This window comes from Chiloscyllium punctatum, chromosome 6, assembly GCF_047496795.1.
Source record: "Chiloscyllium punctatum isolate Juve2018m chromosome 6, sChiPun1.3, whole genome shotgun sequence".
NCBI classification, from domain to species: Eukaryota; Metazoa; Chordata; class Chondrichthyes; order Orectolobiformes; family Hemiscylliidae; genus Chiloscyllium; species Chiloscyllium punctatum.
The window spans coordinates 79,048,597-79,066,397 of record NC_092744.1 but is presented as its reverse complement, the minus strand read 5'-3'; the positions used below and the strand labels follow the sequence as shown (position 1 = coordinate 79,066,397).

At 42.8% G+C, this 17,801-nt stretch overlaps 1 protein-coding gene across 2 annotated transcripts in view; it reads right to left on the bottom strand.

Moving 5' to 3' along the window:
* Positions 1–17,801, bottom strand: part of LOC140479122 (glypican-5-like) — a 578,521-nt gene that overhangs the window by 484,205 nt on the left and 76,515 nt on the right. For both annotated transcript variants that reach the window (XM_072573060.1, XM_072573062.1), the window contains exon 2: positions 10,275–10,436. In XM_072573060.1, coding sequence (XP_072429161.1) covers positions 10,275–10,436 — 162 coding nt within the window. The remainder of the gene's footprint in view (positions 1–10,274; positions 10,437–17,801) is intronic.

The window sequence follows — 17,801 nt, the reverse complement described above, 5'->3', positions numbered from 1 at the left end:
TATTAAAAATCTCCAAAACACAACTCCTTCAATAGTCTGTTATAGAGTCATAAAGGTGTACAGCATGGAAACAAACCCTTCGGTCCAACCCGTCCATGCCGACCAGATATCCCAACCCAATCTAGTCCCACCTGCCAGCACCCGGCCCATATCCCTCCAAACCCTTCCTATTCATAAACCCATCTCAATGCCTCTTAAATGTTGCAATTGTACCTACCTCCACCACTTCCTCTGGCAGCTCATTCCATACACGTACCACCCTCTGCATGAAAAAGTTGCCCTTTAGGTCTCTTTCATATCTTTCCCCTCTCACCCTAAACCTATGCCCTCTAGTTCTGGACTCCCCCACCCCAGGGAAAACACTTTGCCTATTTATTCTATCCATGCCCCTCATAATTTTGTAAACCTCTATAAGGTCACCCCTCAGCCTCCGACGCTCCAGGGAAAACAGCCCCAGCCTGTTCAGACTGTCCCTGTAGCTCAGATCCTCCAAACCTGGCAACATCCTTGCAAATCTTTTCTGAACCCTTTCAAGTTTCACAATATTTTCCCAATAGGAAGGAGACCAGAACTGCACGCAATATTCCAACAGTGGCCTAACCAATGTCCTGTACAGCCGCAACATGACCTCCCAACTCCTGTACTCAATACTCTGACCAATAAAGGAACGCATACCAAACGCCTTCTTCACTATCCTATCTACCTGCGACGCCACTTTCAAGGAGCTATGAACCTGTACTCCAAGGGCTCTTTGTTCAGTAACACTCCCTAGGACCTTACCATTAAGTGTATAAGTCCCACTAAGATTTGCTTTCCCAAAATGCAGCACCTCGCATTTATCTGAATTAAACTCCATCTGCCACTTCTCAGCCCATTGGCCCATCTGGTCAAGATCCTGTTGTAATCTGAGGTAACCCTCTTCGCTGTCCACTATGCCTCCAATTTTGGTGTCATCTGCAAACTTACTAACTGTACCTCTTATGCTCACATCCAAATCATTTATGTAAATGACAAAAAGTAGAGGGCCCAGCACCAATCCTTGTGGCACTTCACTGGTCACAGGCCTCCAGTCTGAAAAACAACCCTCCACCACCACCCTCTGTCATCTACCTTTGAGCCAGTTCTGTATCCAAATAGCTAGTTCTCCCTGTATTCCATGAGATCTAACCTTACTAATCAGTGTCCTGTGGGGAACCTTGTTGAACACCTTACTGAAGTCCATATAGATCACATCTACCGCTCTACCCTCATCAATCCTCTTTGTTACTTGAATGCCTCACTGAAGTCCATATAGATCAAATCTACTGCTCTGCCCTCATCAATCCTCTTTGTGACTTCTTCAAAAAAACTCAATCAAGTTTGTGAGACATGATTTCCCACGCACAAAGCCATGTTGACTATCACGAATCAGTCCTTGCCTTTCCAAATACATGTACATCCTGCCCCTCAGGATTCCCTCCAACAACTTGCCCACCACCAGGTCAGGCTCACTGGTCTATAGTTCCCTGGCTTGTCCTTACCACCCTTCTTAAACAGTGGCACCATATTTGCCAACCTCCAGTCTTCCAGCACCTCACCTGTGACTATCTATGATACAAATATCTCAGCCAGAGGCCCATCAATCACTTCTCTAGCTTCCCACAGAGTTCTCAGGTACACCTGATCAGGTCCTGGGGATTTATCCACCTTTAACCGTTTCAAGACATCCAGCACTTCCTCCTCTGTAATCTGGACATTTTGCAAGATGTCACCATCTATTTCCCTACAGTCTATAAATTCCATATCCTTTTCCACAGTAAATACTGATGCAAAATATTCATTTAGTATCTCCCCCATTTTCTGTGGCTCCACACAAAGGCCACCTTGCTGATCTTTGAGGGGCCCTATTCTCTCCCTAGTTACCCTTTTGTCCTTAATGTATTTGCAAACACCCTTTGGATTCTCCTTAATTCTATTTGCCAAAGCTATCTCATGTCCCCGTTTTGCCCTCCTGATTTCCCTCTTAAGTATACTCCTACTTTCTTTCTACTCTAAGGATTCACTCGATCTATCCTGTCTGTACCTGACATATGCTTCCTTCTTTTTCTTAACCAAATCCTCAATTTCTTTAGTCATCCAGCATTCCCTATATCTACCAGCCTTCCCTTTCACCCTGACAGGAATATACTTTCTCTGGATTCTTGTTATCTCATTTCTGAAGGCTTCCCATTTTCCAGCCGTCCCTTTACCTGCGAACATCTGCTTCCAATCAGCTTTTGAAAGTTCTTGCCTAATATTGTCAAAATTGGCCTTTCTCCAATTTTGAACTTCAACTTTTCGATCTGGTCTATCCTTTTCCATCACTATTTTAAAACGAATAGAATTATGGTCGCTGGCCCCAAAGTGCTCCCCCACTGACACCTCAGTCACTTGCCCTGCCTTATTTCCCAAGAGTAGGTCAAATTTTGCACCTTGTCTCGTAGGTATATCCACATACTGAATCAGAAAATTGTCTTGTACAGACTTAAGAAATTCCTCTCCATCTAAACCTTTAACATTATGGCAGTCCCAGTCGATGTTTGGAAAGTTAAAGTCCCCTACCATAACAACCCTACTGTTCTTACAGATAGCTGAGATCTCCTTACAAGTTTGTTTCTCAACTTCCCTCTGACTATTGGGGGTCTATAATACAATCCCAATAAGGTGATTATCCCTTTCTTATTTCTCAGTTCCACCCAAGTAACTTCCCTGGATGTATTTCCAGGAATATCCTCCCTTAGCACAGCTGTAATGCTATCCCTTATCAAAAATGCAACTCCCCCTCCTCTTTTGCCTCCCTTTCTATCCTTCCTGTAGCATTTGTATCCTGGAACATTCAGCTGCCAGTCCTGCCCATCCCTGAGCCATGTTTCCGTAATTGCTATGATACCCCAGTCCCATGTACTTAACCATGCCCTGAGTTCATCTGCCTTCCCTGTTAGGCCCCTTGCATTGAAATAAATGCAGTTTAATTTATTAGTCCTACCTTGTCCCTGCCTGCCTGACTGTTTGACTCACGTCTGTTCTCAGCTGTACCTGTCGGAAATATCAGCTGGCTTTCTAAATTTATCGAAGTCTGAGCATGCCTCACATGCATTAAAGATATCTTTCTTACCAATTTTGACTATAAGTATTAGCAGGTTGTCAAACCTTCCATGTTGCCTGATTCTTGAGCAATTAATGCAATCCAGTCAAGATAAAGTGTGTCCATGCTATACTGTGCACAAGTGCATAATTCTTTGAAGATTGCATCAAAGGTAGACAGGGTGGTTAAAAAGGTGTTTAGCACGCTTGCCTTCATTGCTCAGACCTTTGGCTATAACAATTGGAAAGTTATGCCAGAGTTGTACAGGACATTATTGAGGCCTTTTCTAGAATACTGTGTCTAGTTGTAGTTGCCCAGGTATTGGAAGGATGTTATTGAACTAGAGGAGGTTCAGAAAAGATTTACAAGACGTTGCTGGGATTGGAAGGATTGAGTTATAAAGAAAAGCCAGAGAGGTTGGGTTTTTTTTTCTCATTGGAGCGTAGGAGGTTGAGAGTGGATAAAGTGTAGAGCTGGAGAAAGCACAGCAAGTCAAGCAGCATCAGAGGAGCAAGGGAGTCAACATTTCAGGTCAGAACCTTTCATCAGGGGAAGGGGGCTGAGAAATAAATAGAGGGAGGTGGATGTGGCTGGGGGAAAGGTTGATAGGATGGCGATTGGTAGATGCAGGTAGGAGGATGTTGTGATTGATCAGTGGGAAAGGTAGAACAGATAGGTGGGAAGGAAGATACACAGGTTAGGTCAGATCAAGGGGGCAGGGTGGAGAGGGAGGGCTAAACCTGGCATGAGGTGGGGAGATTTGGAAGCTGGTGAATTCTTTGTTAAGGCCCTCTGGTTGGAGGTTGAGAAGTGACCTGATAGAGATTTATAAATCATGAGCGGTATAGATAGGGTTTATGGTAGGTGTCTTTCCCCTGGACCAGGGAATTTCAAAACTGGGGGACATATTTTAAGGTGAGAGGAGAGAGACTTAAATTAGACATGAGGGGGAAATATTTTACAGAGAGGGTGGTTCAGGTGCAGAATGAACTTCTTAAGGAAGTGGTGGAGGTGAGCACAGTTACAACATTAAACAGACACTCAGATAAGTACATGAATAAGAAGCAAATATCATGCTAATGTTTATTAGGGTGACACGGTGGCACAGTGGTTAGCACTGCTACCTCACAGCGCCAGAGACCCGGGTTCAATTCCTGCCTCGGGCGACTGTCTGTGTGGAGTTTGCACATTCTCCCCGTGTCCGCGTGGGTTTCCTCCGGGTGCTCCGGTTTCCTCCCACAATCCAAAAATGTGCAGGTTAGGTGAATTGGCCATGCTAAATTGTCCGTAGTGTTAGGTGAAGAGGTAAATGTAGGGGAATGGGTCTGGGTGGGTTGCGCGTCGGTGTGGACTTGTTGGGCCGAAGGGCCTGTTTCCACACTGTAAGTAATCTAATCTAATCTAATCAAAGGTTTGGAGGGATATGGGCCAAGAGTAGGCGGGTGAGACCAGTTTAGTTTGGGATAATGATCAGCATGGACTGGTTCGACTGAAGGGTCTGTTTCTCTGCCGTATGACTCTTTGACTCTCTCTGACTCTAAGTGGAGCAGGTGAAGAGAGGATGTGATGTGATGCTGAAGAGCTGTCTACCAAGAAGGAAGATGAGGACACACAATGTGCGGGAGCACCACTTTCAGCACAATATTGTACCATTAGGGACAACCAGGCTGATATATAAAATAAAAACCTTTCTTCCAGCACCTTTCAGTTCATACCAGATTCAAAATATTAACCCTGTTTTCTCTCTCCACAGACGCTGCCAGACCTGTTGAGTATCTCCAGCATTCCCTGTGTTTGTTTCAAAATTCCAGCATCCGCAGTATTATGCTTTTATCTGAATAGAGGCTGTTGAAGAAAAGCAGCAGACCTGAGGATTGGGGAGAGCTTAGATATCAGCAAAGGAAGACAATGGGATCACCGAAGAGGGGGGAAATAGAGTACAAGACATACAGGAACATACAAAATAATCGCAAAAGCTTTGACAAGGTATGCAAGGAAAAAATGATTAGTGAAACAAATGCAGGCCCCTTACATTCAGAAGAAGTTATGATGGGGGACAAAAATGTGGCAGACCAATTAAATACATACTTGGTTCTGTCTTCACAAAGGACAACACGAATAATGTCACAAAAATATTGGGTAACACAGGGTTGATAAATCCCCATGACTTGATAATCTCCATCCTAGAGTGCTTAAGGAAGTGACCCTAGAAATAATGGATGCATTGGGGTCATCTTCTAAGATTCTATTGATGCTGGGACAGTTCCTATGAATTGGAGAGTTGCGAAAGCAAGCCCACTATTTAAAAAAAGGAGAGAGAGAGAAAATTGAATGATAGACTGACGCCAAGAGTAGGGAAAATGCTAGAGTTCACTATTAAAGCGAGTTTTCACTATAAAAGATTTCATAGCAGAGTACTTGTGAGCAGAGTTCAGACAGAGTCCCTCCTGATGAAGGGCTTTTGCCCAAAACGTCGATTTTACTGCTCTTCGGATGCTGCCTGAACTGCTGTGCTCTTCCAGCACCACTCTAGTCTAGACTTCAGAGAGAGTCGGCAGAGATTTACCAAAGGGACAATTCCACTGGAGTTTTATTGAGGATGTAGCAAGTGGAGTTGATAAGGGACAGCCAGTGGATGTGGCTTACTTGGATTTTCAGAATGATTTTGATAAGGTTCCTCATAAGAGATTAGTATGTAAAAGTAAAGTGCATGGGAGTTGGGGAAGTATACTTATATGGATACAGATCTGATTGGCAGGCAGGAACAAAGTGTAAGAATGAACATTTTTTTCTTCCAAGTAGCAGGGAGTGACTAATGAGGTACCACAGGGATCAGTGCTAGGACCCAGTTATTCACAATACATATGAATGATTTAGACGAGGGACTCCATGTAATATCACCAAGATTGTAAATGACCCAAGCTGGGCGGGAGGATAAGCTGTGAGGAGGATGCAGAAAAGCTTCAGCATGATTTGGACGTGTTGAGCTGAACAAATGCATGGTAGGTGCAGTGCAGTGTGGATAAATGCAAGGTTATCCACACTGAATGGCAATAAGTTCAAAAAGGAGGTGCAATGAGACCAAGGTGGCCTCAAACACCAGTCGCTGCAAGTAAGTTTGCAGATGCGACAGGTGGTGAAGAAGGCAGCTGATACGTTGGCTTTCATAGTGAGTGGATTTGAGTACAGGAACAGGGATGTCTTGCTGCAATTATACAGGACCATGGTGAGACCACATCTGAAATATTATGCAGTTTTCACCTCCTTTTCTGAAGAAGGATGTTCTGACTATTGAGGCAGTGCAACAAAGTTCACTAAGACTGATTCCTGGGATGGCAGCACTGACATCTGTAGAGAGACTGGATTGGTCAGGACTATATTCACTGGAGTTCAGAAGCAGTGTGGTGGAGGGGGGAGAAATCTTACAGAAACCTATAAAATTCTGCAGGACTGGACAGGGGGTAAACACAGGAAGGATGTTCCTGGTGGCCCAGGAATCCAGAACCAATTTAACAGTACGTGGTATGCCATTTTGAGATAAGGAGGAATTTCTTCACACAGAGAATGGTGAGTCTATGGAATTCTCTGCCACAGAAAGCAATTGAGGCAAAAACACTGAATGCTTTCAAGAAGGAGATAGACTCAGTTCTTAGGGCTAAAAGAATCAAAGCGTATGGGGTGAAAGCAGGAACAGATTACTGAGTTGGATGATCAGCCATGGTCATACTGGATGGCAGAACAGGCTTGAAGGGCCAAATGGCCTATACCTGCTCATATTTTCTATGATTCTACGACTGCCAGTTCCAGTGGATCTGAGCTGGGTGCAATGATCACTCATTGACTGTAAATTCACCGCTGCTCGAAAGAACAGGCTTGCATTAAGGAGCAACTGCAGCTGTTACCTTCTTTCCTCATGTCTACAGTGGCAAGTAGTTCTGCTTATCCTGAGAGGGCAGAGAGGACTAGTGGGTCACCATTGAGGTGCAGAGTTAAAGGTAATAAGGTGGGTTTTGGAGAGTAGTATGAGAAACCTCACTGGGGCTCACAGAAAGAGACTGTCCCTGAATCTGCCATTTAGCCGAACTCCTAGTGAACTGTAAATGATGAATTGGCCCATTGTTTAAAACAGTCCCTCTCACCAAATTTTCTCTCTTAAAAACTCACACTATGGTCCAAAAATTACATGTTGTGATTAGAGGAAGTTCTGATTAAGCTGCAAGTGCTGTAATCAAACCCCATTTTCAGTACTGGACACAGGCGTGAAAATGATTAATCATGCACTGAAGGCAGAAGACACAGGGTGACATGGTGATAACAGTGGGATTCTTTTTTTTCAAAGTTCTCACAAACTGTCACTACAAGCCTAGACCCCATGGGCTGGATAGCTTCCACCTGTGGGGGAAATGTCTTTGATACTTCAAACCTTTAGTGTGATGAGCAATTTTCCTTGACTGACTTTAAACTGGAAAGGTCACTCCAGTGTGATCATTAATGTCTCAGCATGAAGTATAAGAAATGGAAAGAAAATTTGAAAATTCCCTCAAAATAACAGTGATTCTGATGACATCATCATTACTTAGGTGAAAATGCCATAGCAACTTCAGGAGAAATTTGATGCCCAATTAAATGTAGAAATCATGAATTTGTGGTCCGAGATGCAGCACTCTGCTGTAACCTTCATGAAAATGGCATCACACTGTCTGAATCCCCATGGAAAACCATTGAGTGGCAATGAAGTTTCTATTTTTGCACATTAAGTATAAATGTGCTCACTGCAGAAAGTTACGCCAGTGTCATTCCATTACTAATCATCCTTTCTGTAATATGATGACTGTTAATTACTACCAGTTAACCACTTTGGCATTGAAAATGAACCACACAAGTATAGTGCCATAGCCATTTGTGATTCAATCACTAAATGGAAAGTTGTTTTTAAATGTCCCTTTTTTCTTTCTCTGTTAATCCAATCTTTCTTTTCCTATTTATTTTTCCATGCCACATTTGTCATCCATTTCAGTCACTTTAATCTACACTGCTTTCTCTGTGCTCTGTTAAATTCGGAATAATTCAGCGTGATTGGTTAAACGGGCAGAACTTGCTTGCCCTGGTCGCTCAGGTCCCCTGCAGTTTGCATGATGGACTTTCAGCAATTTGTGGGGCAAACCTGCAACAACAGTAAGCAGGGAGGTGAGTTCTAACTAACAGCACTGATTGTTAATTGGCAAAGCACAGAAAGTCTTGGGCCATTGCGTGGCGATACCTTCCACAAGGCTTAGTGGAATATGGGGGAAATGTCAACTCCAAAGGGACTGCCTCCAGTGAGCTTGAGCAGGATCACTTTCGGTTTAAATAAGTACTAATGCAACAGCTTTGACAGATCTGCCAAATCTCACTCAACCGTCCATGGGTTTTGTTTGGCTACAAAACAAAATATACACAGTTCTGAATTTTAATGGGTTTCCTGTCTGTTTCACTGATCACTGTTCTCTGGCTTATCAAGTATAACACTGAGGCAGTTGGATTCTACCCTTGCAAGTGGTTATTGCGCAGCAACAATCTTATTCGAGAACTACATGTTATAGCGAGAGAACATATAGGCTTTACCACAGAATACCATAGAATCCCTACAGTGTAGAAACAGGCCAATCGGCCCACCAATTCCATACAAACCCTCTGAAGAGCATCCCACCCAGACCCATCCCCTTACCCAATAACCTGACACTTCCCATGACCAATGCACCCAACCTATACATCCCTGGACACCAAGGGCAACTCAGCATGGCCAATTCACCTAGCTTTGTTCCTCGGAAAGGTGCTTTAATAAGATTGCACAGGGCTCACTCCCAGAACCAAGTATCAAGGGGTTAGAATGTCATGGAATCCAAACTAGCATGAACCAACCATTCACACAGGGTTAGGGAGTCATGGGATCCATAATAACATCTGTAAACCAACGCAACAGGGATATGGAGCAATGAGGTTAAAGATCACTCTGACAGAATTGAGGTACTTGTCATATAGGGAACCAAAACCTATTGAGTGGCATGGGAGCTCAGTGGTTAGTACTGCTGCCTCATAACGCCAAGGATCAAGGTTCAATTCCAGTCTTGGGTGACCGTCTGTGTGGAGTTTACACATTCTCCCTGCGTCTGTACTAGCTTCCTCGAAGTGCTCAGCTTTCCTCCCATAGCCCAAAGTTACACAAGTTAGGTGGATTGGTCATGTTAAATTTTCCGTAGTGTCCAAGCTAGGTGGATAAGCCATGGGAATGCAGGGTTACAGGGATCAGATGGGGGGGAGGTGGGACTAGGTGGAATGCTCTTCAGAGGGTCGGTGTTGGGTCATTGGGCCGAATGGCCTGCTTCCACGCTGTAGGGATTCTATGAAGAAGAAGCATGAACCACAATGTAGAATCTGCTGCATCTGCTTATTTCGTGGCATTTTCTATTCTGAGAGTACAGCACTCAACAAATAAAAAGAGGCAAATACATTCAGAGTGCAAAATGATAAATGGATGAAAATTCCAGAGAGGGAAGAGAGACATTAAATGCTATACCTTTCCTATTTAACTCAGGCCAGATGGAAACACCAATAAAGCGTGTGAATGGTACATACTAATCTGATTCTAATCAGAGCAGAGCTCCAGTATAGCCAGTATGTTCATTTTCAAATATTACTGGGATTTTTTAACTGTTTTTTGAGAGGAATAACTACCATCCTTCTCGATCCAGTATTAATACCCCTAAATATCATTTAGTTCCTCAGTCTTTTTCTTTCACTGTTGCTCCATATTGACCAATGCTTTGAGTCACCTTTATAAGCACAATGCCAAAAGGGCAAGCAATATCTGCGATCATGAGGTAGCCATAGGGCAGGAAGGTTCTGAGTGATCAGTAGAAGCAGATGGACAATGAGCTATTTGGGGCAAAGAAGCAATCTCAGCACATCCAGAGGAAAAGCAGTCAGAATTTAGATTGCACTCTCATTTTAAAAATCCCTTTGAAGTTTTGAATAGATGCACTTCCACTACAACTTGGATAGGGACAGGTCCAGGCTATGAAGCACAAACGTAGTTTTACAAGCACTGCAAGAGGGAATCACCTTCACTTCAACAGCAAGCTAACTTGCGACCGGATCTCCACCCAGGGTTTATTTGCCAGAACATTCCTACCTTGGAAAGCCTCCCCATTCTTCTCAATCCTGTATTTCAGCTCGTAGCTCAGGAAATGGATGCTCTGCAGGACCTCTCTCCGAACAACTGCTTGATACTTCTCTTCCATCCTCTTTGTGCAACAAGTCGGCCCGTCGTGTGTGCAGATCTGTAGATCCTCAACTTTTAACAAAAAGAGAAGCCATGTCAGTACAGTCAGTTCTTCTATAACGCGATGGTCGCGTCCTTGTGCAACCCCGTGTCATGGATAATTCACGCTTTAGAAACACCACTAAAATTGTTGGCAATGTCATCACGTTACAGCCAACATCCGTTTAAAAAGTTCGTGCTTTAGAAACAGCGCCCCCAATTTGTCAATCGCATTACAGCGAATTCACATTGACGGAACGCGGGCTATAGCAGAACAACCTATACAAGAGATTGGCTCAGGGAGAGTAGTGAAAGTGAAAGGAACTCCATTAATTAAGCCCTAGCTACCTGTGGCTAATTGGGATTTCTGAAGTGGATCATTGAATTTCTTAATTAGCAACTTAATAAGAGGAGTAATAATTGACACTGTGCCTTGGCCGGTCATTTCAACATTTATATTTGCACAGCATACATCTGTGAACTTTTAACACTGCTTAAATTGATAAGATAGTGGGACAGAAAGCAGTGAATGTTTTTTATTCTCTGATTGAAGTGAGAAGGTAGTTTCAACAAATAGGGAAACGTAAACAAAAAAGGACTTGCATTTATAACATTTTTCATGACCACTGAACATTTCAATGCTCCTTTTTGCCTAGGAAGTACTCAGAAAGTGCAGTTGTAACGTTGGGAATGCTATAGACTTTGCAAACATAAATATCAAAAATATTTACCAGTGTTAAGAGGGAATATATGACGTTTTTACTGATAATTGCACACAAGATAAAATGGGATTGATATCAGCATCTCAGTGGCTAGTCAGTCACAGCTACTAGAAAACACAGTCTCCATAGCAATGATTTGGAGATGCTGGTGTTGGACTGGGGTGGACAAAGTTAAAAATCACACAACACCAGGTTATAGTCCAACAGGTTTATTCGCAAGAAAGAGGTTTCGGAGTGCTGCTCCTTCATCAGGTAGCTGTGGAGCAGAAACATAAGACAGAATTTATAGCAAAAGATTACAGTGTCATGCAACTGAAATTATATATTGAACAACTTGTTCAATAGATTAACAACAGATTGTTGTTAAGTTTTTCATATTTTAGAATGGGTTGCAGGTTTCAGTTCATTAATATGTAAATCCTAGAGCTTCTTTTAAGTCACATTCTAGAGATAACTTAAGGTTTTATAAACAAAAAGTGATATCTCAGCTCAGATAATGCATTAAAGGTGTGAGGTTAGAGTCTGACTCAAGATCGGGATACAGACAGACTTTAACCTTACACCTTTAGCGCTGTCTGGGCTGAGATGTCACTTTTTTACATATAAAACCTTAAGTTATCTTCAGAATGTGACTTAAAAGAAGTTCTGGGATTTGCATACTAATGAACCAAAACCTGCAACTCATTCTAAAAGATGAAAGACTGAACAACAATCTAGATTTGTTCAATATATCATTTCAGTTGCATGACACTGTAATCTTTTGCTATAAATTCTATTTCATATGGGCCTGCTCCACAGCTACCTGATGAAGCAGTAGCATTCCGAAAGCTAGTGTTTCCAAATAAATCTGTTGGACTATAACCTGGTCTTGTGTGATTTTTAACTTTGTCCACATAGCGATTGAGGGAACCCCATGTCTTCGTTTTGGCTCCTGGTGTGGATTCTTGCTGGGATAAGGTTTCACAGACAACAAACACACTTCATTCAACATCTGACCTCCGATGTGGAAAACTAGCCAGGCACATGAATCTTCTTCCATGGAGGTCAGGTGGTGAATATGGCAGGCTAATCATTCATGAAGGGAGCTAAGAGACTCAGGATGCAGGTTTGCTCGTTGAGCTGGAAGGTTCATTTTCAGGTGCTTCAACACCATACCAGGTAACAGCTTCAGTGAGCCTCTGGATGAAGCACTGCTGATGACTCCTGCTTTCTATTTATATGTTTGGGTTTCTTTGGGTTGGTGATGTCATTTCCTATGGTGATGTCATTTCCTGTTCTTTTTCTCAGGAGGTGGTAAATCAGATCCAAGTCAATGTGTTTGTTGATAGAGTTTCAGTTGGAATGCCATGCTTCTAGGAATTCTCCTGCATGTCTCTGTTTGGCTTGTCCTAGGATGAATATGTTGTCCCAGTCGAAGTGGTGTCCTTCCTCATCCATATGTAAGGATACTAGTAAGAGAGGATCATGTCTTTTTGTGGCTAGCTAATGTTCATGTATCCTGCTGGCTAGTTTTTAGCCTGTTAGTCCAATGTAGTGTTTGTTACAGTCCTTGCACAGTATTTTGTAAATGACATTAGTTTTACTTGTTGTCTATATAGGGTCTTTCAAGTTCATTAGCTGCTGTTTTAGTGTGTTGGTGGAGTTGTGGGCTATCATGATGCCAAGGGGTCTGAGTAGTCTGGCAGTCATTTCTGAGATGTCTTTGATGTAGGAGAGAGTGGCTAGCATTTCTGGATATGTTTTGTCTGCTTGTTTAGGTTTGTTGCTGAGAAATCTGTAGACTGTGTTCATTAGTACCCATCCTTTATGAATACACTGTATAGATGATTTTCCTCTGCTCTGCCTAGTTCCTCTGTGCTGCAGTGTATGGTGACTCGTTGAAATAATGTTCTGATGCAGCTTCGTTTGTGGATGTTCAGGTGATTGCTTCTGTAGTTCAATATTTGGTGTGTTATGTGTTGTTTTCCTGAAGACGCAGGTTTGAAGTTCCCCATTGGCTGTTTGCTCTACTGTGACATCTAGGAATGGCAGTCTGTTGTGGTTTTCCTCCTCTTTAGTGAATTTATGCCAGTAAGGGTATTATTGATGGACTTGAAAGTTTCCTCTAATTTGTTTCATTTAGTGATGAACGGGAAATGACATCACCACAGAAATGACATCACCAACCCAAAGAAACCCAAACATATAAATAGAAAGCAGTGTTTCATCTGGAGGCTCACTAAAGATGTTACCTAGTATGGTGACAAAACGTCTGAAAATGAACCTTCCAGTTCATCAAGCAAACCTACATCCAGAACCTCAACCTGAGCTACAAATCTTCTCAAAACTCATTAGGCTCATGGGTGTCTGTAGAGAAACCTTATAGATCTTTATACAATCATGAGAGGTGTAGATTTGATGAATAGCAGTGTCTTTTCCTTATGGTGGGAGATTTCAAGACTGGGGGCATGTCTTTGAGGTGAGAGGAGAAAGATTTTAAAAAGACATGGGAAGCAAAGTTATTACTCAGAGAGTGTTTTGTGTGTCGAATGAACTTCCAGAGAAAGTGGTGGATGCGGGTACAGTTACTATGTTTAAAAGACATTTGGATGAGTTCATTGACAGGATACAGAGATGGGCTGAGAGGTGGCAGATGGAGTTCAACCTTGATAAATGCAAGGTGATGCATTTTGGAGGTCAAATTTGAAAGCTGAGTACAGGATTAAGGATAGGAATCTTGGCAGTGTGGAGGAACAGAGGAATCTTGGTGTGCAGATACATAGATCCCTTAAAATGGCCATCCAAGTGGACAGGGTTATTAAGAAAGCATATGGTGTTTTGGCTTTCATTAACAGGGGGATTGAGTTTAAGAGTCGTGAGATCTTGTTGCAGCTCTATAAAACTTTGGTTAGACCGCACTTGGAATACTGCATCCAGTTCTAGTCGCCCTATTATAGGAAAGATGTGGATGCTTTGGAAAGGGTTCAGAGGAGGTTTACCAGAATGCTGCCTGGACTGGAGGGCTTATCTTATGAAGAGAGGTTGACTGAGCTCGGACGTTTTTCATTGGAGAAAAGGAGGAGGAGAGGGAACCTAATTGAGGTATACGAGATAATGAGAGGCACAGATAGAGTCGATAGCCAGAGACTATTTCCCAGGGCAGAAATGACTAACACGAGGGGTCATAGTTTTAAGCTGTTTGGAGGAAAGTATAGAGGGGATGTCAGAGACCGGTCCTTCACACAGAGAGTTGTGAGAGGATGGAATGCGTTGCCAGCAGCAGTTGTGGAAGCAAGGTCATTGGGGACATTTAAGAGACTGCTGGACATGCTTTTGGTCACAGAAATTTGAGGATGCATACATGAGGATCAATGGTTGGCTCAACATCGTGGGCTGAAGGGCCTGTTCTGTGCTGTACTGTTCTATGTTCTATATATGTTCTATGAATAAGAAATGTTTGGAGGGATATAAGCCAAGTGCAGGCTAGTTTAGTTTGGGATTATGGTCGGCATGGACTGATTGGACTGGAGGGTCTATTTCCATGCTGTATGTCTCAAGAGTCACTGAACCCAAGTGCATAAATCATTTAAATATGAGCAGACACAAGATCAAAAAGGCTAATGAAATGTTGGCCTTTATCTCAAAGAGACTGGAATACCAGGGAGAGAATGCAATGCTTCAGTTGTGCAGAACTATGCTGTTCCCCACTGGAGTATTGTCTTCAACTTTGAACATCACAATGGTCTTGGAAGGAGGAGCACAAAATTTATCAAACTTACACCACACTTAAGAGGGTTAAATATGGTTTTTGTACCCTGGACACAGATGACTGCAGCATGATACAACAGCTTTAAGGTGCTTAACTCCTAAAGATCCCTACAAGTTATATACAGAAAAACTGTGCCATCAGAAGGTAGAAATTCAGAACAAAGGTGTAATGCTAAAATTAGAATATCGATTATGAGGGAATTCGCAAAGCAAATGTAAATCTAAAACTTGTGACCACAAACATTGTGAATTCTATGTCAACTAGAAATTTTGAAGCTAAAGATTGGTAACGTTTTGTTAATTAGGACAAAAAGGAGTAAAGAAATCATAGAATTCCTATAGTGTGGAAAGAGGCCACTCAGCCCACCAAGTCTGCACTGACCCTGCAAAAGGCATTCCACCCTCTCTATCCAGTGCCTGAAATCACCATGGCTAATCCACCCACACCGCACACCATGGAGCAATTTAGCACGGCCAATCCACCCAACCAAAGCATCTTTGGATTGAAGGAGGAAAGCAGAATGCCTGGAGGAAATCCATGCAAACACAGGGAAAATATGCAAACTCGATCCAGACAGCAGACACAGGGAAAATGTACAACCGCCACCCAGACAGTCACCCAAGACTAGAACTCAACCTGGGTTCCTGGCACTGTGAGATAGTAGTGTTAACCACTGAGCGACTGTATCACTCTCGGATCGGGTCAGGAATCACATCACAGCAGGTTACAACAGGTGTATTTGAAATCAAGCCCTCGGAGCACTGCTCCTTTACTTCACCTGATGAAGCAGCTGCCCGCTGAAAGTTTGTGATTTCAAATACATCTGTTGGACTTTAACCTGGTGTCGTGTGACTTTTGACTTTGTCCAGCCCAGTTCAATACCAGCATCTCCACATCACACCCTACGGCAATAAAAAGCTCATATTTACAGTCAATAGATGTGAAACTGTAATGACTGAATATACTCATGCAAATATGTACTGAGTTGATTGGATATTATGTACAAGTTTGAATATGATTGGAGAACATAGTCATTGAACGAACTTGGGGTGTAAGGTAAAATGAACACTTTTGGATAAAGATAAGAGTTTGTGAATATGTGGCCTTTTAATTGGAAAACCGTTATCTTTAAAAGGGTCTTAACCCATTGTGAAGTGACAAACTGCAGAGTTGTCCTTGATAGATACACTTGCCATGCATGGCTGAATAAGCACCTAGACAAAGAAATCTAAGACTTGTTTCATCTTTAAGAGATCAAAGGGTTAAAAAATGTTCTCTTGAAGTAGGGGTATTAAGGGACAGGAAATAAAGGATAGCTAATTGAATGCCATTATGCATTAGACATAAGATGGATGAGCTTGAAGCTCTTTTGGAAATTGGCAGATACGATATTGTGGGGATAACTGAGACGTGGCTTCAAGTGGACAGGGCCTGGGAAATGAATGTTCAAGGCTACACGTGCTATCGTAAGGACAGACTGACGGGCAGAAGGGGTGGAGTGGCCTTGTTGGTAAGGGATGATATTCAGTCCCTTGCGCGGGGGGACCTAGAGTCAGGTTATGTAGAGTCAGTGTGGATAGAGCTGAGAAATTCTAAGGGTAAAAAGACCCACTTGGGAGTCATCTACAGGCCCCCGAAAAGTAGTCTGGATGTCGGATGTAAGTTGAATCAGGAGCTGAAATTGGCCTGTCGCAAAGATGTTACTGCAGTTGTTATGGGGGATTTTAACATGCAGGTAGACTGGGAGAATCAGGATGGTATTGGACCTCAAGAAAGAGACTTTGTGGAGTGCCTCAGAGATGGATTCTTAGAGCAGCTGGTGCTGGAGCTGACCAGGGAGAAGGCAATTCTGGATCTGGTATTGTGTAACGAACCAGAATTGGTCAGAGACCTCGAAGTGAAGGAGCCATTATGGTAGTGACCATAATACATTAAGCTTCAATCTGCAATTTGAGAGGGAGAGGGTACAATCGGAAGTGACAGTACTTCTGTTGAATAAAGGGAACTATGGAGCTATGAGGGAGGAGCAGGCCAAAGTTCAATGGTGCAATACCTTAGCAGGGATGACTGTGGAGGAACAATGGCGGATATTTCTGTGTATAATGCAGAAGTTGCAGGATCAGTTCATTCCTAAAAGGAAGAAAGATCCCAGGAGGAGGCATGGGCGGCCGTGGCTGACGAGGGAATTTAAGAAACATATAAAGTTAAAAGAGAAAAAGTATAACATAGCAAAGATAAGTGGGAAAAATGAGGACTGGGAAGCTTTTAAAGAGCAACAGAGGATTACTAAGAAGGAAATACGCAGAGGAAAAATGAGGTACGAAGGTAAACTGGCCAATAATATAAAGGAGGATAGTAAAAACTTTTTTAGGTATGTGCAAGGCAAAAAAATGGTTAGGACTAAAATTGGGCCCTTGAAGACAGAAACAGGGGAATATATTACGGGGAACAAAGAAATGGCAGAAGAATTAAATGGGTATTTCAGATCTGTGTTCACTGGGGAAGACACATGCAATCTCCCTGAGGTAACAGTGGCTGAAGGACCTGAACTTAAGGGAATTTATATTTGCCAGGATTTGGTGTTGGAGAGACTGTTAGGTCTGAAGGTTGATAAGTCCCCGGGGCCTGATGGTCTACATCCCAGGGTACTGAAGGAGGTGGCTCGAGAAATCGTGGATGCGTTGGTGATTATTTTCCAGAGTTCGATAGATTCAGGATCAGTTCCTGCGGATTGGAGGGTGGGTAATGTTATACCACTTTTTAAGAAAGGTGGGAGAGAGAAAGCAGGAAATTAGAGACCAGTTAGTCTGACCTCAGTGGTGGGAAAGATGCTGGAGTCTATTATAAAGGATTAAATTACGGCACATCTGGATAGTAGTAACAGAATAGGTCAGGGTCAGCATGGATTTATGAAGGGGAAATCATGCT